The sequence below is a fragment of the Sturnira hondurensis genome, unplaced genomic scaffold, assembly GCF_014824575.4.
Source record: "Sturnira hondurensis isolate 20B ecotype Veracruz unplaced genomic scaffold, ASM1482457v3 Scaffold0008151, whole genome shotgun sequence".
In the NCBI taxonomy this organism is placed as follows: domain Eukaryota; kingdom Metazoa; phylum Chordata; class Mammalia; order Chiroptera; family Phyllostomidae; genus Sturnira; species Sturnira hondurensis.
In genome coordinates, this window is record NW_028080782.1 from 542239 (window position 1) to 562052 (window position 19814).

General features: G+C 48.4%; 1 protein-coding gene across 1 annotated transcript in view; it reads left to right on the forward strand.

The window, feature by feature from the left end:
• Positions 1–2381: 2381 nt before the first annotated feature.
• LOC118992228 (zinc finger protein 569-like) overlaps positions 2382–19814 on the forward strand; it is a 159532-nt gene continuing 142099 nt past the window's right edge. The window contains exons 1-4 of the mRNA XM_037053928.1: positions 2382–2678; positions 3954–4022; positions 7491–7617; positions 19016–19083. Of these exons, the coding sequence (XP_036909823.1) occupies positions 3990–4022; positions 7491–7617; positions 19016–19083 (228 nt within the window). The 5' untranslated portion in view covers positions 2382–2678; positions 3954–3989. The remainder of the gene's footprint in view (positions 2679–3953; positions 4023–7490; positions 7618–19015; positions 19084–19814) is intronic.

The following is a 19814-nucleotide window of genomic DNA, read 5'->3' on the forward strand; positions in this document are numbered from 1 at the left end:
TTTAAAATTAAAAAATATAAAAATAAAATTGTTAATTAAGTGTCACAGACATCATCTTTTTTTCTAAAATTTTATTTGCTTTCAGAAAGATGGTACAGGAGGGACAAAGACAGGAAGAGAACACCAGTGTGTGAGAAGGCCTGAAACCCAGGCATGTGCCCTTACTGGGAATCAAATCAGCAACCTTTCAGTTCACAGGCTGGCTTCCAGTCCACTGAGCCACACCATCCAGGGGCACCAACATCATTTAAAATGGTTGTCAGGTGCAAGAGAGGGAGTTACTGGTTGTCCCGTCCAAATGAGTGTGAACCATTGCGGGGGGGGGGGGGAGGGAGCACAAATACCTCACAAGAACCCAGCAGGAGGTTGCAAGCCACGTGTTCCTCATAGCCCTGGATTCCTGGCTTGGGAATGGTTACACCATGTCTGATGTCCATTATGAGAAGAGTTTCCCCGGGGGGTTTGCTGGTCTCGAATGATGATGGAGAAATATTAGGAGGAAATTAGATTTGTCCATCTCCCCACCTCACACATACTAGGACCAGCAATATCCAGAGGTCAGTTATTTCTTATCTCCTTTATCCTGGATGCTCATTTACCCAATACACATTCTGTATGGAATGAAGTTTTATAGGGGTATTTTGCTTTGCCCCAAGTTTTTTTTTTTTTAAGATTTTATTTATTTTTAAAGAAGGGAGGGAGGACTAGAGAGAGAGAAACATCAATGTGTGGTTGTTTCTCATATGCTCCCTACTGTGGACCTGGCCTGGAACCCTGGCATGTGCCTTAGACTGAATTAAACCATTGACCTTTTGGTTCACAGGCTGGGCTCGGTCTCTTGCCCAGTTGCCTATATTACCCTGTCAGTTGGCTGGAGTTTGTGGCCCTGGAAGAGACCTGGCTAACGTTAGAGCCTGCAGGTTACAGGAGGAAGTATGAAACCAGACAGCAACCACGGTCAAGCTGAGCTGCCTGGGTGACTGCTTAGCGACAACTGTGGTTCCCACAAGATGGTACTTTAAAGCAGAACCTCTGGACAAGGTCTTCTGGTTGGGCTGAGGACAGCTGGGGTTTTCCTCGGTTTTTCGGAGGAGATAGGAGGCTTTGAGACAAGTACCTGCCATTCTCCCCAATCTGCATTTGAGTGAAAAACCTCTTTCTCATCAACCTCTGCCCCTAGAACTTTCCTATTGGAGGCGACGGGCAGCGGAACCCCACATTGGTTTCGTGACAATAACACGCCCTGAACGGAAGCTGGGACTTTAAGGTGAAGAGCCGATACTTCGTGTTGAAGATCATTTGCTTCCTGGCGTCCCTGCACCCTTACACATTTTCTGCAAGTCAGCACGTCCATGCTGGCTGAAGGCCAGAGAGCAGGACCTCGGGGTGGGACGGGGGGAGGTCTTATAGCGTCTTTCCCTCCCCGACCCACGCTCCGCCTTTTCTGCAAGTTCCCGGTCTCTATTTCCACTCCACCTCACGCGGCTCTCATTCCCTCGCTGCTTAGGGCTACGAACCTCTCGGTCGCTCTCCTCCCACAGTCACCGCTCGCCCCGCTCCTCCCCCGGCCCCGTGCTCCTCTGTAGTTTCCTCCCGCTCCCTAATCCTGCAGCCCCACCTCCCTCACGAACCCCGTCTTACGGACTTTGTGTCGCCGCGGGCTTCTGGGACCTGGAGTCTGGCGTCCGCCGCTCAGACGCGGCTCGGCTCGGCGGCGCTCGCCCTTTGACGCGCAGTGATTTGGGAAATGTAAGGCCGCCCGGCGCAGGCGCAGTGCGGGCGGGGTGCCCAGCGGAAGCCGCTCTGTCTCCTGAGGTAACCGCGTGGTGAGTTTGAGCGCGGACTGGGCAGGGGTTTGAGGAGACTGAGCGCGGCGCTGGGTGTGGTCGCACGGGTGAGGGGAGTGCCTGTGGCTGTGAGTGTGCGTGTGTGTGTGGGGCCGAGACTCCCGGGCGGTCTCTTTGTGTGTCCGTGTTTGTCACCGGGTGTGTGTCACCGCGAGTGCGCGCGCGAGGCCACCTGTGTTTTCCTTTGCTCGTGTGTGTGTGTGTGTGTTGCGGGTGTTTGTCTCTCCGGGGTCCTTCTTTGTTCCTCTGTGTGCGTGTCTGCCTTTATTTCAGTCTGCGGTGTCTCCGTGTGAAGGCACCATCCGGATGTCGCTTCTTGTGCGCCTGTGTGTGTCTGGGTGGGAGTGTGTCAGTGCGTCAGTGCGTGTGTCTGTGCGCGTGGGGTGTGTCTCTCCTGCCTGAGCCTTCCCCTGTCTGTGTGCATCTGCGTCTCTGTTTTTGGGCGTGGATGACGTGTGTGAGTGGGGGCGTCGGGGGTGCCCTCCCAGAGCGTGGGGAACGCGGCGTCCTGGACCGGCGGCCTGGCGGAGCTGCCTCCCTGCGGGCCCCACAGCCATCTCCTTCCCGCCCTCAGAGCCTTCCCTGCCTTGGGAGGGCAGGGCCTGTGTAGTAGCCAGGTTTGGGGTCAAGAAAGAGGGCCAGAGACCCTACCCCATGCTGACCCGGGTGGATTTGTTCAGGGAGTGTGTGCTGGGTGCTCAGGGTATCGTTCTGGGCGTTTTACAGGCCTCCTGGTGACTCCGAAGTAGGGACCCTCACCATGTGCAAAGTGGAAAATTAAGGCTCAGAGACTGTTAAGTGAATTACCCAACTCCATACCCAGACATCCAGGTACCAGATTTTCCCAGCGGGAAATCTTTGTTTCTCCTTGGAACAATGGGTGGCAGGAAATGATGGAGAGCTTGGACCCGGAAGAGGGGGAGGAACAGGAGCAGCGGCCACCCCTTGCTCTGTAGCCACATATCTGGGACCACTCTGGGTTCAGCTAGCAGCAGCCCCGTGTACATGCTGTTTCCAGGACCAGTGTGCCTTCACTCCTTTTTTTTTTTTTAAATTTATTTTTAGAGGGAAAGGGAAGGAGAGAGGAAGAGAAACATCAATGTATGGTTGCTTCTCGTGCATCCCCTGCTGGGAACTGGCACCGGCCGGGAACTGGCCTGCAACCGCCTGCAACCCAGACATGTGCCCTGGCTGGGAATCAGCTGCGATCGTCTGGTTCACAGGCCCGCACTCAATCCACTGAGCTACACCAGCCAGGGCCATGGACTCCTTTTAAATAAAGTAAACTTGGAATAGTGATTGCATTGCTGTAAGGACAAAAATAGTCCAGGATGCATTAGATTCGTATTTAAGAAATGATGATACATTCTTTTTTATTTTTTATTTAAACATTTTATGTTTATTTTTCGAGAGAGGGTAAGGGAAGTATAAGGAAAGGGGGAGAAACATCAGTGTGTGGTTGCCTCTCAGGCTCCCCCTACTGGGCACCTTGCCTACAATCCCAGCATGTGCCCTAGTCTGGCATGTGTAGGGCAATCAAACTGGGGACCCTTTGTAGGCTGGGACTCAGTCCACTTAGCCATGCCAGCCAGTGCTGAAATGATGACATTTTCAAGGGCTCCTACTACTGTCAGCTGCCCTGGGCCCACTGTGCCTCCTACGTAAGTCAGACCCAGTGGGATGGGGCCAGAGGGTCCTATTCCTCCCTCCAGGATTGGGACTGGCTGTGTGGGCATGCCTGTGTGTTGGGGCAGTATATGTGTGGGTATGACATGTGGACTAATCACGTGGATCCTGATACACTATTTCAACCCAAATCCCACCCTTATCTTCTTGGATTCCTGACTTGTAGTGCTTCAGTTTCGTGATCTGCAAAATGGGGTGAGTGAAAATAGCCCCAACAATGCAGAATGTCAGGAGGATCAAATCAGGGACATGAGTCAAGGACCTTGGATGTCATAGGCCCCCTGCATGCATTCACTATAACCGTGTGTGCCTGTCCCTATCTGTCTGTCTCCTAGTGGGCGTGTTTGTCATGTCTGTATTGTGGATCTCACCTCTACCTCATCTCTTAGTGTCCCTTTTTCTCTCTCTCCCTGTTTACAGTCTGCCTGTGCCCAGGTCACCATAGGCATTGGAAGAATGGCCACCCAGCTTCGGACCAAGGAGTCCCTGGTAAGTCATGTCACCTTTTGGCTTCTCCTTCCTTAGGGTCATGCTTCTGGGCAGGGGTGACCCTTTACCACCTACAAACTCCATCAGGCCTCAGGACCCTCTCTCCATCTCCTGGGGTTTTGTCCACCCTGAGTTGAGAGAGTACTGTCCTGACCATGGTGTTTCTTTTTTCTTTCTTTGTCTTCTTCTTTTTTTTTTTTTTAGATTTTTATTTATTTTTAGAGAAAGGGGAAGGGAAGGAGAGAGGGAAAGAAACATCAGTGTGTGGTTGCCTCTTGTTTGCCCCTGGCCTGAAACCCGGGCATGTGCCCTAACTGGGAATTGAACTGCAACCCTTTGATTTGCACACTGAACCCCCTGAGCTACACCAGTCAGGGCTGACCCTGGTGTTTTTCAACCACAAGGGACAGGATGGCTCAGGAGTGAGCCGCCCTACCCTGAGGGATCTCAGACACACCTGTAGGTATTTGGGAAGTGGCAGCTTAAACATATTCAGTGAAATGTGACGGGCAGGAAATGCTAGATTTGGCAACTTCAGAAGTATGCAGGGACATTACATGCCCAGGAGAATGGAGGGGGAATGGAAGGAGATACCTGACAAGAGGGACTGGTGAGTGTCCCTGGCTGTTTCATGATGTTTTAGTGGATGGCAGTTTGTCGTATTTTTCTGTAAATTTCCTTCTGTGAAAGAAAAACTTTACAATAAAAAATGTACACAGGGCACATGCCTAGGTTTCAGGCCAGTTCCCAGTGGGGGACACGAGAGGCAACCACACAGTGCTGTTTCTCTACCTCTCTCCTTCCCTTCCCCTCTCTCTGAAAATAAATAAATAAAATATTTTTAAAAAGGTACAGATGTAGCTCAGTTGGTTAAAGGATAATTTTGATATGCCATGGTTTCGGTTCAATCCCTGCTCAGGGCACCTTTGAGAAGCAACCAATGAAATCATCAGTATGTGGAACATATCTTTCTCTCTATCTCTAAAATCAGTAATTTGTGCCCTGGCTGGCGTAGCTCAGTGGATTGAGCGCGGGCCTGAGAACCAGACGATCGCGGTTCGATTCCCAGTCAGGGCACATGCCTGGGTTGCAGGCCGGTTCCTTGCAGGCTAACTACCAGCAGGGGACGCACAAAAGGCAACCGTACATTGATGTTTCTCTCCCTCTCTCCTTCCCCTCTGAAGATAAATAAATAAATAAAATCTTTTTTAAAAAAATAAAAAAATAAAATCAGTAATTTGTATATATACATGTCTGGAAGTAAGTGTATTTTTTGATCATCAGTAAAGGATATGTTCATTGAGTTGTAGGAAGAGAAAGAGCACGAGTGAGACACAGATGTGAGAGAAATTTTTAAAAGATTTTATTTACTTATATTTAGAGGGGAAGGGAAGGAGATAGGGAGAGAAATATCATTGTATGGCTGCCTCTCGTGTCCCCCACTGGGAACTGACCTGCAACCCAGGCACATGCCCTGACTGGGGATCCAACCAGAGACTTTTACCTTCAAATGCCGGTACTCAATTTAGTGATCCACACCAGCTAGCATTTTGAGGCTTGACTTTTGGGAAATGTTCGTTCACTTTTTATGTGAGAAAATTGTTTTTATTTCATTAAGATTCTACTTACTTATTTTTAGAGAGAAAGGAAGGAAGCAAGAAAGAGTAGGAAAGAAACATCGATGTGAGTAAAACATCGATTGTTTATCTCCTGTATGAGCCCTAATTGGGACCATACCCTTAACCTTTGGTTGTTCACACAGCACTGCTCCAAGCTGAGTTACCCAGTCAGGGCTGCACATTTCTATAAGTGGAATCATACAACACGTGGTTTTTTGGTATCTGGCTGCTTTCACTGAGCACCATGTGTTTGATGTACATCAGTGTTGTAGTAGGTGTCCTCTTTCATAGCTGTGTACTATTCCTTTAAGATGGTAGTCCCTGTGCATGCATTTATCAGGTGGTGTACATTGGGGTTGTTTCCACTTTTTGGTTTTATTAGTCATGCTGCTGTGAACAATCATGTACAATTTTTTGTTTGATCTCATTTCCCTTGAGTGTAGGAGAGGAAATAGTGGGCCCTTCGATATCAGTACATTTAACCATTTAAGGAACAATCCTGTTTCCCAGTGTGTCTGCACCATGATATCTCTACTTTGACCTTCTCTGTAATCGTTGCCTTGGTTTCCTCTTTTACCAACATTGTTTACGATTTCCCGGTGGTTGGCTCTCTCTCTGACCCTGCCTTCCTCTTCCTCCAAAATCAATATGTATGTCCTGTAGTGAGTATTTAAATTAAAAAAGTAGAGCCTGATTTCAGCTCTCTAGGACTGGGTGAGGTTTTCCTTGTGGCAAAGAGGTTTCTGCCATTAGATAAGAATCCCAAACAGATGGAGGCCTGGAATGAGTGGCCTCAGTCATGTTCCCATAGAGTGCTCAGAGGACTTTAGTTCACTTGGAGGTCAGCCCCATTTCTAGGGGAATCTCCCAACCCTTCTCATGAGGGACCCTGTGTCTCACCTCCCACAGTTTTGCTGTAGAGTGTGGGCACCCAGATCCCCAGGACCCACTCGGATTTTCAGTCTGTCCCAGCCTGGGCTGAGTGCATGGAGCCTGCTGGGTAAAAATTTCATTGAGTGAGTTTATTCAAGCGGGTGGACATAGGTACAACTTTCAGCAGGAGTTATATTTAAAAACTTAAAATGAAATAAATATAATAATAAAGGGGGGCAGGAGGAAACTTGGAGGTGGTGGATCTGTTTGTGACCTCGATGGTAATTTCAGTAGATTATATTTACTGGGTTGGCAGAAATGTCCGTTACATTCTTTTCTGCAAAGTAAAAGACACATTTTTTATTTTCACCAGTAACTGTTGGTTTGGATATTTTGGTGACAGCCTCCTCAGTGCTCCAGTGTGTCGTTTAAGCCTCAGGTTTCAACCCAGCAGTCTCACCCAGAATCTCCCTCCATGGACCCAACCTCACATCACCCCTTCCCCTTTCCCGGACACCTCAGAGAGTTCCCACTGCCCAGGCACCTGTCTCAATGGTTTCGGCAAGTTGAGGGTCCATCATGGGGGTTTTTGTCTAACATGTGTAAGGTAATATGTCATTGTGATTTTAGTTTGCAGCCCTCTGGTGACAAGTGACATTGAGCATTTTTTAATATGTGTACTGGTCATCTGCATGTCCTTTTTGGAGAAGTGTCTGTTCCGGTTTTTTGCCCATTTTTGAATTGTGGTGTTTGCCTTTCTGTGAACAGCCCCATAGTTTTATTTGCCTGTCCAAGGACCATCCTGTTACTTAGGCACCAAGGACTCTGAGTAGTCAGGCCCTTCAGAGCTCTGTATCTTCTTGACCAGTCAGATGCATCCTGTGTGTCTTCCTGATCCTCTCAGCCCTTCTGGCCAACACGTCTCTCCAAAACTGAGGAGGGCCCTGCAGTGAGTAGTGTGTGTTTCCTCTCACAGGGGTCGGTGACATTCAGAGATTTGATTGTAGACTTCACCCAGGAGGAATGGCAGCAGCTGAAGCCTGCGCAGAAGGACCTGTACAGGGACGTGATGATGGAGACCTACTGGAACCTGGTTTCACTGGGTAAGGGGGCAGTTTCCCTGTGTTACTCACCATGTGTCTGTCACCTCAGGATTACACAGAAATAAGAAAGATGGACAGATGCAGACATGTCCGTTAGCCCGAATAGTTTATCTTTCCTTTCACTCAGCATCCCATACAACTGATGCAGTTTACTTGTTCTAGAAGTTTATATATATGGAATGATATTACACAGCCTTTTTAAAGATTTTATTTATTTATTTGTAGAGAGAGAAAGAAAGGGAGAGAAACATCAATGTGTGGTTGTCTCTCACGTGGCCACAACTGGGGACCTGGCCTGCAACCCAGGCATGTTTTCTGACTGGGAATCGAACTGATAACCCTTTGGTTCACAGCTTGCACTCAGTCCACTGATCTATACCATTCATGTCCCCTTCTTTTCCTATATATATATATATTTTAGGGCATCACCCAAGGAAATTATCATTGATTTGAGAGAGAGACAGAGATATTTCAGTCAGTTGCCTTCTAGACAGTTTTATATTAGGGATTGAAATGGCAGCCATTTGGTGCTTGTGGTGACACTCTAGCCACCTGAGTCACCTAACCAGGGCAGAGCTCACTCTTTGGTATTGGTAATATTCTGCTTCATAGGTAGAATACCTTGTATTTATCCATTCACTTGATGACAAACATCTGGATTGTTTCCATATCTGGATGTCTTGTCTATTTCTTTTTTTAAAATTTTACTTATTTTTTGAGAGGGGAAGGGAACAAGAAAGGGAGAGAAATGTCAGTCTGTAGTTGCCTCTCACATGCTCCCCAACTGGTGGGGGGACCTGCCCCACAAACCTGGCATGTGCTCTGATGGGAACTGATGCAGTAACTCTTTGGTTCGCAGGACTATGCTCAATCCATTGAGCTACACCAGTCAGGGCTGGATGTCCTTATGTAGAGACATATGATGTCCTTTCTGTATGGAAAGGTTGAGTTATACATAGGTATATATTTAACTTTTTCAGAAACTGCCAGATACTTCTCCAAAGCAGTTGCTTCATTTCCCATTCCCACCAGCAAGTGCTGGGTGTTGCATTGCTCCGTGTGCTTGTCAGAACTGAACATGCTCAGTCTCTCTCATTGTAGCCGTTCTCGTGGGTGCACAGTCTTACCACAGTCTAGCTTCCAGCTGGTACTGAGAATATTTTCTTTGGTGAAGTGTCTGGTTTAAGTCTTTTGACTCTTTTTTAGTTGGGTTGTTTGGTTCTTTATCATTCAACTTGGACATTCCCTTGGATATCCTCTGGTTGTTAATTTTTGGTCCAAGACCTTTGTGAGGTATGTGCTTTGCAACTGCTTCTCCCATCCTCTGGGTGCTCTTCTCTTTCTCAGTGGCATCATTTGGATCACACTTGTTTTCAATGTAGATGGGGTCCGATTTACTTACTTTGTTACTCCTTGTGCTTTTGGTGTCATATCTGAAGGACCATCGCCTAACCTGAGTCCTCAGAGATTTACTCTTGTTTTATCTACAACTTTTAGAATTTTATCTCTTTCATTACGTCTTTTTCCCAGTTTGTTAATTGTTTTGAATGCTATACAAGGGGGCTACCATCACCTTTTAACTTAATATTTTGTGGTGACATTAGCTAATAGGATGACATAAGTTTCAATGTTACATGTCTTTTTTTAAGTATATTTTCTTGATTATGCTCTAATGCTTGTCCCAATGTTTCCCCTTTGTCTTCCTCTACCTGTCAGCTCCCTTGCCTCCAGCAACCCCCCAACCCACTTAGTTCATGTTCAAGGGTCATACATATAAGTTTTTTAGCTTCTCCATTTCCCATACTATTGTTAACATCCCCGTCTATTCTGTACCTACCAATTTATGGTGCTTAACCCCTACACCTTTTCTGCCATATCCCCTTCCTTCCCCTCCTACTCCCGACTGATAAGCCTCCAGCATCCCCTCCAACATCCCCTTATGTGTGATTCAGTTTCTCTTGTTGTTTGCTTAGTTTGGTTTTTAAATTCAGTTGTTGGTAGTTGTGAATGTGTTTGATATTAGTGTTCACATGTCTCATCTTTTCTTTTATTTATTTATTTGATTTATTTTTAGAAGAGAGGGGACGAGAGAGGGAGAGAAATATTACTGTGTGGTTGCCACTTACACATCCCCTACTGGAGGCCTGGCCTGCAGCTCGGGAATGTGCCGTGACTGGGAAGTGAACCTGCAAATCTTTGTTTCGTAGGCTGGCTCTCAATCCAATGAGCCACACTAGCCAGGTGTCCTTTTCACATTTCATGTAACAATGGGTTGGTGGTGGTGAACTCCTTTACCTTTACATTGTCTGGAAGCAGTTTCTCTGCACTTTGATTCTAAATGATTGCTTTGATGGCTACAGTATAGTAGGTTGTAGTACCTTATTTTTCATCCTTTGAATACTTCTTGCCAGTCCCTTCTTGCCTGTAGAGTTCCTTGCGAGAAGCGAGCTGGCAGCATTATGAGAACTCCTTTGTAAGTTAACCCTCTGCTTTTCTCTTGTGCTTTAAGATTCTCCATTTGTATCTTTAACCTTTGGCATTTTTATTATGATGTGTGTTGGTGTGGTCTTGTTTGGGTCCAAGTTCTTTGGGCATCTCTGTGCTTCCTGGACTTGTATGTCTATTTCTTTCACCATATTAGGGAAGTTTTCTTTCATTATTTTTTCAGATAAGTGTTCAATTCCTTGCTGTTCCTGTTGCCCTTATGGCAGCCTTATGATTCGGATGTTGGTACGTTTGGCTCTGTCCCAGAGGCTGTTTATGCTATTTTCATACTTTCAAATTCTTTTTCTTTTCATGCTGCTTTGGTTAAATGCTTATTTCTTCCTTATGTTCCAAATTCTTGAATTGAATCTCATCTTTATCCCCTCCAGTATTAGTTCCCTGTAGATTTCTGTTTATTTCATTTGTTGTGTCCTTCATTTCTTCCTGGGTCTTTTTTATTCTGTTTCTGAATTGATGAGTTTTGAGCATCCTGATAACCAGTTCTTGAACTCTCTATCTGATAGGTTGGTTATCTCCGTTTTGTTTAGTTCTTTTCCTGTGGTTTTGTTCTGTTCTTTCATTTGGGGCATGTATTTGTTTGTGTCCTGAATTTGGCAGCCTCCCTGTGTTTGTTTCTGTGTATTAGGTAGAATGCCTTTGACTCCCTGTCTGAGCTGTGTGGCCTGTTGTAGAAGAGGCACATGTAAATTGTGTGGGGCAGAGCCTTAGGTAGTTGCCAGGGTAGGGCCACCAGCTTCACCACTTTTTGGCTCTGTGTCAGGGGAGGGCTCAGAGGGGGGATAATGCTGCCACTTGGCTTTTGGAGGTTTGCTGGGGAAAGAAACTGTCTCTGAGCACCTGTCCTGTTTCCAGACACTTTTACCACTGGTGCCCTTCCAGCTGTTGCCCTGGTGCTGAATCCCACAGTGGGTGGGGCTGGGAAGTCCTAAGTCTGTGGGGAGCCTTTTAGAGGAGTCTCCTGAAAATCTGACAGTATCTTCTTCCACCCCAACCCCTGCTGATATTTACAGCCAGAAGCTATGGGGATGTATTTTCCTGGCCTAGGACAGTAGGCTGTGTGGTCTGGCCTGGGGGTGGGATTCTTCATTCCTGAGGTCTTCCTCCCAGTTTTTGTTCACCACATGGGTGTGTGGGATCACTCTTTCCACCACCTGTCCACGCCATGCCACATCTCTGCTCTTCTGCACTCATGTCTGTCACTCTGCCCCTCCTAACCTTCTGGATGAATATGGATTTCGTATGTTCATGGTTGTCGGATGTCAATACCACTCCATTTTCTGACAGTTCTATGTGATACATTTTATGGTCTAGTTGTAACTTTTTCTGTAGTTGTACCTAGAAGTGAAATATGTTCACATATGGCATTGTCTTGATAGAAATTTCCCAGCTTTTTCATAGGAAGAAAAATGAAGAGAAATGACCTAGATATTCACCAAGACACTGAATGAAACAGATTAAGATGTAGAAATGATGGAAATCAGAAAGCTCTTCAAAGATGAGCACTTTTTATCTTCACTCACAAGAAAGGATAATATTCTCAGGGAACACCACTGACTTTCAGACTTAGTGTATAGTCCCATTCCTTTAACAGATTTTCTGGTGGTTCCACTGAATTACTATTAACTGCAAATAGTTAAAGGTAATCATTGGACGCATTTTGACATTTGTATCCACCCAGAAATCATCGTTGTGTTGCAGATATATCCATTAGCCCCAACCATTATTCTTTCATTTTGCCCACACCCCATCCTCTGTGACCACTGTTGGGTAGTTTGTCTATCCTACGGTATTATATATATGAAATCATACAGCATGTTTTATTTTTTTATCTCATTTCTTACACTTCACATCATTTCTTTCAGGTTCACTCAACATGGACCATGTGTATGAATCATTTCTATAATTCTTTTCCTCATATTTTTTTTATTGATTTGCGACACAGAAGGAAAGTATGTGAGAAAAATCAGTCCATTCCCTCCTGTACCATCCCTGAACTTGGATCCACTTGCAATCTTTTGTGGACTTGAATATTCTACTTCTGGGATAGATCACCATGTGTTTATTCTTTTACTTGATGATCAACATTAGGATTGTTTCCATTCTACACTCAATGAAAGGGTCTGAATCTCAGGTTTTGTGTGACCAGTGAGTGCTTTAATGGGGGTGGGGAGACAGCTGCTTACCATTCCTGCTTTCTTTGTTACCTCCTAGGAAAGAGGGCTACATGTGGCAAGATCTTCCCTTTTTCAATGAGATTTTTGTGTAAGATCTCACAGTTTTTAAGTGTTTGCATGAATCTTGAAGTGCATATGCAGAGTCTGGACCTCAAGGCAGCCACCTTGTCTGTAATCAGAGATTGAAGAATCAACGGGACAAGGCATAACAGACTGGGAGCCAGTGTGGTTCTCAGGGGTGGATTAGTGTACTGAGTGGAGGGGTGAGGAGCCAGGCCAAAGGCCGGGCCACTCATGGGCAGTGTGGACATGTGGGAGCTTCACTGGCACGTGGGGAGACAGAAGACAACCAGCACAACAACGTGAGAATCAGCTCTTACTGAATCATTAGTAATAACAGGCGATGCTTTGAGAAGCACAGCTGTCTGGGGATGTGCACAAGGAGGCTTGGAAGCAAGGAGCCGGGTGCAGTGAACCCTCCCTGGGTGTGTAGGGTCATTTGATGCTCTCTTCCTTGCCCGTTTTCTTCCTATTCTCTCCTCGGTCTTTCCTCCCAGGTCTGAGCAGTGCAGGCCATGTTTGCATCCACTCCCCATCAGGCCTTTCTTGCTCTGTTCTCACATCCTTCCAACTCACTGTCTCATATCACGGCTTCCCTCCTTCCTCTGAACCCACTACAGGCTGTCCTCTGCTGTCAGGATGTGCCTTGTCATGTCTTGGGAAGATCTTCCCTCCCAGCGTGGTTAACTACATGTGTGTCGTCATCTCTTTCCCCTGCCCTCAGACTTGGAGACTGAATGGAACATGAATGAACCAGACCCAGAGAAGGAGTCTTGGGAAAACAGACCGTCCATCGCAGTGGTGGAGGAAGGACTCATGGAGAATGGAGCCCATGGTTACTCCTGTGAAAAAGTGGAGATACAGGCGGACAGGGTGGGGCAGCAACACAGAAGCATGAGAACCTGTGTAGGGTCTTTGGACATGTCCCACGTGTTAGCTCCTGAGTGTTTTGAATTTAAGACATTGATCTACCAGAGCTACCTGCTGGTCCCATCAAGACTGGAAGGACTGAGAGGGCCAGGCATGTACTGTTTCACCATTTGTGGGAAGAACTCAAGTACTTCAAGCCCCAGTTCTCCCTCCCAACAATGTTTGGAGAAGACATACAAGTGCTTACACTGTAGTAAGACTTTCAGCTCAAAGTCATCCCTGAGGAAGCACCAACGAACCCATTCCTTGGAGAAGCCTTACGTGTGTGGCGATTGCGGTAAAGCCTTCAGCCGGAAGGACAGGATCATCCTACACCAGAGGACGCACACTGGGGAGAAGCCATTTGTTTGCGGGGACTGTGGTAAAGCGTTCAGCCGGAAACCAGCCCTCGATGTGCATCAGAGGACACACACGGGGGAGAAGCCTTATGTGTGCAGGGATTGTGGCAAGGCCTTCAGAGACAATAGGCACCTTATCCAGCATCAGAGGATACATACTGGGGAGAAGCTGCACGCCTGCGAGGACTGTGGCAAAGTCTTCATCCAAAAATGGAGCCTCATTGTCCATCAGAGGACACACACAGGGGAGAAGCCTTATGTGTGTGGGGAGTGTGGCCAGGCCTTCAGACAGAATAGGCGCCTCACGGAGCATCAGAGGATGCACACCGGGGAGAAGCTGCACTTGTGCATGGATTGTGGCAAAGCCTTCAGCCAGAAATGTGACTTCCTTGTGCATCGGAGGATGCACACCGGAGAGAGGCCATATGTTTGCAGTTACTGTGGCAAGGCCTTCAAGCATAAGGGTAACATCTTCCTACACCAGAGAACACACACCGGGGAGAAGCCGTATGGGTGCAGTTACTGTGGCAAGGCCTTCAGCCAGAAATGCAGCCTCCTTGTGCATGAAAGGATTCACACTGGGGAGAAGCCATTCATTTGTAAGGAGTGTGGCAGGGCCTTTAGCCAGAAATGCAGCCTCCGTGTGCATTCAAGGACCCACACTGGGGAGAAGCCATACGTGTGTGAGTACTGTGGCAAGGCCTTCAGTGAGAATAGGCGCCGCACAGAGCATCAGAAGACACACACTGGGGAGAAGCCGTAGGTGTGTGAGGACTGTGGGAAGGCTTCAGAAGCTATGGACACCTTTATCAATCACCACAGGACACACAGCCACCAAAATCCATACAGGTACGGGAAGTAGGGCAAGTGCTTCAGAAACAAAAGGTGCCTTGTCTACCATGAGGAGAGACACATAGTGGAGCAGCTGCTCTTGTGTGGGGACTGTGGGAAAACCTTCATCCACTAATGGAGTCTCAATGTACATCAGATGATGGACACAGGGGAGAAGCCTTTTGTGTCTGGTGACTGGCAAAGCCTTCAGCTAGAAATCCAGCCTGCCTGTGCATCAAAGGCCACACAGAGGGGAGAAGCCATAGGTGTGGGGGGACTGCAGCTAGTCCTTCAGAGTGAACAAGAGCTTCATCGAGCATCAGAGGACGCACAATGGGCAGACGCTGTATGTGGGCAAGGACTCCAGCCAGGCCTTCAGAGAGAATAGGTGTCTCACTGAGCATCAAAGAATGCAGATTTTCTCCCTGGCTGGTGTGGGTTTGTAGATTGAGAGCTGGACTGTGAATCAAAGGGTCTCTGGTTCCCAGTCAGGGCACATGTCTGGGTTCAGGCCAGGTCCCCAATAGGGGGTGCTCAAGAAGTAACCGCATACTGATGTTTCTCTCCCTCTCTTTTTCCCTCTCTTCAAAAATAAATAAAAAATTTCAAAATATAAAAAGGGGGGATGCACCCTAAAGAGACGGTATACATGTTAGGGTAGTACAGACTTCAGCAAGAACTACTTGTTCAGGAAGTACAGACCAGTGCCCACTGGGGAGTGCCCTGCCAGTGCTCCACCTGCCAGAAGGATTTGTGACATGCTTACCCTTACGGAATCGTCTGACTGCCCCCCCACCCCCCACCTTGGGGAATTGTGGCAAAACCTTTATCAGGAAATTTTTGCTCCTTGTCCACCGGGTGGTTTCTGTGGGAGACAAGCCCTACCACAGTGGCAAGTGCAGGGAAACCTTCAGCAGGGATTTCTACCTCACGTGGTACATAGCAGGGAATTGGGGGCTTTTAGAATCCACATCTGACTGGTGGGTCCTGAGCCCATGGGCCCGTGCTAGACATGGTATTGGAGCCCACAGGTAGGAAGCAAGAAAAGTCCTAATCAGACCTGTCTTAGAAATATTGGTATTGAAGACACACCAAGGCCTTCTCACTATTTGCTTCCCCAGCATCCGCAGGGCCAGGTGCAAAGCAAGCCTATACAAGTGTCATATCTGGGAATGAGGCCAGGCGTCCTGTGGCTCCAGATCCAGATCCAATAAACTTTTGTAGAAGCTTGGACAACACAGTGTCTCTGGTCTCCATCTCCTGGATAGTAAAGTGGAGGATGGATAGGAGGAGGTGGAGGTGGTCTCCATTGGGGCATTGTCACTTTGTGACATATGCCTAAATCTTGTCTAGAGGTCATGTTGTCACATCTGTGGGTGTCCTTGTTTGCCCCACTCCCAGCCCCCAGTTTTCCTGCAACAGCAGAAGGTGCCAGGTATTTTATGAAGGGAAGAAAAAAATATTTCAGCATGGGAACTAACAATTGCATCAAATGCCATAGTTTCTCATAGGGGTCTGTTAGATTTTTTAAAATAAAACTTTACCAATGTCATTTTAAACAATCATGCAGACAACATACAAGTTGTTGGGTGCTGTCCTCCCTGGTTTCAAGGACTGTAGCCTTGTTAACAAAAAGGTTCCACAGGCAGGGCTGAGTGAAAAGGACTTGGGGACATGAGCCAGTAAGGAGACATTTCCTGGCAAGAGCACAGCCCCTCTTTCCCTCACTTCCCCCTGCTTGGCCTGGGTGGATGGCTAGTTAGCCCATGACCTGTAAGACCCCTCAAAAGGGGAGGGGTAATGTAAGAGGCACAGTTACGATGGGCCATCAGGGAAAGACGGGGATCTACAGAGAAGGGGCAGAAAGATCTTCACCCTTTGGCTTTGTCAGAGCCTGAGTCCTCAGTCTTTGTGCTGTGGGCAATGGAGAGGCTGCAAGAGCGGGGCATTGCCTTAGTTATGGAGCTTCTGCCTTTTGTCATGTGGAGCATCCTATGCTGAAGGCAGATCCCCTCCCCAGGCAACAGGGCTGCAGGACGAACGAAGTATTGAACTGAAGGGGCCCAAGTAGGTCCAGGTAGCAAGGTAAGTGATAGGGGAAAGTCATTTCTTACTGATACCTGGTTGGATACCTGGTGGGGATGGGACTAGGGCGAGATGGGCAGGAGCATTGCAAAGGTTAGCATGGCCACAGGAGGAAGGTGGTGGAAGGAAGAAGCTATTGGTTGTGGGTATGCTGTACCCTCCCAACACGCAGGATGTTTAAGGACGTTCATTGGGCGTTCCTGTGTGCATACATACCTAGGAGCGTCTGCATGCTTTTTAAAAATTACTTATTTTTTGAAATGGGGGAAGGGAAGAAGACAGGCAGAGAAACATCAATGTGCGGTTGCCTTTCATGTGCTCGGGAACCTGCAATGTGGGGATGTGCCCTGACTGGGATCGAACCAGTGACCCTTCAGTTCGCAGGCCGGCAGATTATACACTGAGCCACACCAGCCAAGGCTACACACGTTCTGCAAATCAGCCCAACTATCAATACCCCTCGTTGGTCGCTGGAGGTCGGCAGAGGGTCTACAGCGTCTTTTACTGCCTCCGCCCACGCCCCTACATTCTTCAATCTCCCTCTCACCTCTCCAGCTGGCTCCTCCCTGGGACTTGTCCTGCTCCATGTTTTCCTTCCGTTCCCCATCCACTGGGCTTTCTCCGCTCCTAAGCCCCCCATCCCCACAGGAACCCAGCCTTCTTCCCTTTGTGCTGCAGGGGCTTCTGGGACAAGGAGCCTCAGGACCGCCCCTCAGGCGCTGGTAGCTCCGCGCCGCTCATTCTGAGGGGAGCTAAGTGAGGAAGCGAAGTTGGCCGCCGAGATCTGGGAAGAACAGCAGGACGCCCGCGCAGGCACAGTACTGTCTGTGTTCTAGCTGGCTCTGGTCACTTCCTAGCGGTAGCTCTTTGTGGGGATCAGGACGAGGCGTGAGGACACTGGGTGTTGATCTGGGTGGAGTGGTGGGGTTGAAGGTGTGGCTGTGGCTGTGTATGTCTTGCGTGTTGGACTGAGACTCCCGAGCGTTCTTTGTGTCTCGGGGTGTAACACCGTGTGTGTCTGGAAGGTTACAATTTTTCTCCTTTGCTTGTGTGTGTGTCGGTTGCCTGTCTTGGCCTCTCCTGGGCCCTCAGTGACCACAGCTGTATGCGTGTCAGCCTTTGTTTCCATCCCTGGTGTCTCAGCGTGAGAGCGCCATCCAGTGTCCACCTGTGTCTGGTCGCTTCCTCTGAACCTGCCAGTGATTTTGGTGTGTCTGCGTGTGGGGTTGCGCCTGTTCTGTCCGAGCCTTTCCCTGTCTGTGTGCACCTGGGCCTCTGTCTCTGGGCATGGATGACGTGTGTGTGCGCACGCGCGTGTGTGCGTCAGGAGTGCCTTACCTAGGGTGTGGAGAAGGCAGCCCTGCTGGACGGAGGTGGGGGGGCGGGGAGCCATTTCCTTCCTCAGAGCTTCCCCTGGCCCTGGGAGGGCAGGATGTGTGTGGTAGCCAGGTGTGAGGTCAAGAAAGAGGCTCAGAGACCCTACTCAATGCTTACAGGGGTGGATTTGTTCATGGAGTGTGTGTTGGGTGCTTAGGGTATCCTTCTGGGCATTATACAGGCCTCCCAATGACTCTGAGTAGGGACCCTCAGATTTCCATTCTTCAGATGGGGACACTGAGGTTCAGGCTTTTGAGTGAATCACTCAACTCCACACCCAGGCATCCAGGTACCAGAGCCATCTCCCTAAACACCCAACACTGGGGAATTCTTACTTCCCCTTAGAAACAGTGGTTGGCAGGAAATGTCAGAAAGCTAGGAGAGAAGAGGAGGAGCAGGAGCAGCTGCCGCCCCTGGGTCCGCAGCCACAGATCTGGGCCACTCTGGGTTCAGTGGTCACCAGCCCCATGCATAAGCTATTGCCACAGTCACTGAAGGCCTTCATGGCCTTCTTTTAAATAAAGTAAACTTGGAGTAGTGTTTGCATTGCCACAAGGACAAAAATAGCCCAGGCTGGATTAGATTTGCATTTTCTCTTAAATTATCAAAATAAATGATGATATTTAAGAGCTAGTGGTGTAAACTGCCCAGGGCCCACTGTGCCTGCTGGGTAAGTCAGACCCAGGGCCAGGGGGTAGAGAGTACAGAGTCCCTTCCCTCTCTCCAGGCTATTGGATTGGTGCACAGGTGTGTGCCTTGGGGGAGTGTATGTGTGTGGGTATGACATGTGTGCCAAGCATATGGACCCTGATGTAGTCAACTCAACCCTAATCCCACCCTTATCTTCTTGGGCCTGTTTCCACATCTGTGAAATGTGGTGAGTGAAAATAGCCCCAACCATGCAAGATGTCAGGAGGATTAAATCAGGAACATTAGTCCAGGGTATAAGATGCCATAGGCCCCCTGCATGCATTCAGTTTTAATGTGTGTGGCTGTCCTTGTCTGCCTGTCTTGCAGTGAGTGCGTCTGTCGTGTCTGCATTGTGGGTTACACCTCCCCCTGATCCCTCACTGTGCCTTTCTCTCTCCCTACCCACAGCCTGCCATTCCCCTATCACCACGGGCACTGGAAGGATGGTCAGCCATCTGCCAACCAAAGAGTCCCTGGTGAGTCATGTCACCCTCTAGCTCCTCCTTCCTGAGGGTTATGCTTCTGGGCAGGGATGAGCCTTGGTCCCCGAAAACCGTATCAGGTCCCAGGCCTCTCTTCCCATCTCCTGGAGTTGTGTCCACCCAGAGTTGAGAGAGTCCTGTTCTCAGCTTGGCATTTTTCAATCATAGTGGATAGGATGGCTCAGGAGTGAGCTGTCCTACCCTGAGGGATCTCAGGAGACACCTGTGGGCACTTGGGATGTGGCAGCTTCAACATACTCAGTGAAGTGTGACGGAGGCCTCTGGCAGAAGTGCTGGATGAAGGACCTTCAGAAACAGGCAGGGGGCACTAAATGCCCCCTGGGGGCTGGAGGAGGTGGGGAGGAGGACCCCTGTGGTGTGGGAGTGGTTTGGGGGGGGTGGGAGGGGCACTCCACCCCTCCAACTTCATCCCCCACTGGGCCTCCACAGATGAGAATAAGTCTACCAAGACATGATCTGCCTGGGGAGGGAAGGTGGCCAGTCTCTCAAAGGAGAAGGGCCAGGAGCCTGTTCCTCAACAGGTTGTCATTGGGTTCCATTTGCACAGGAATATAGGTAAAGCTCATCAATCATTGTCAGGCAATGATGATGAAACAATAGGTAACATTCAAAGAAGTATGAGGGCTTATTGAGTGAGGGTCAGTTAGCTAAAGGACCATAAAACTTTGAGAAAGAGACTCATTTCATGCTTGGACCCTTATCAG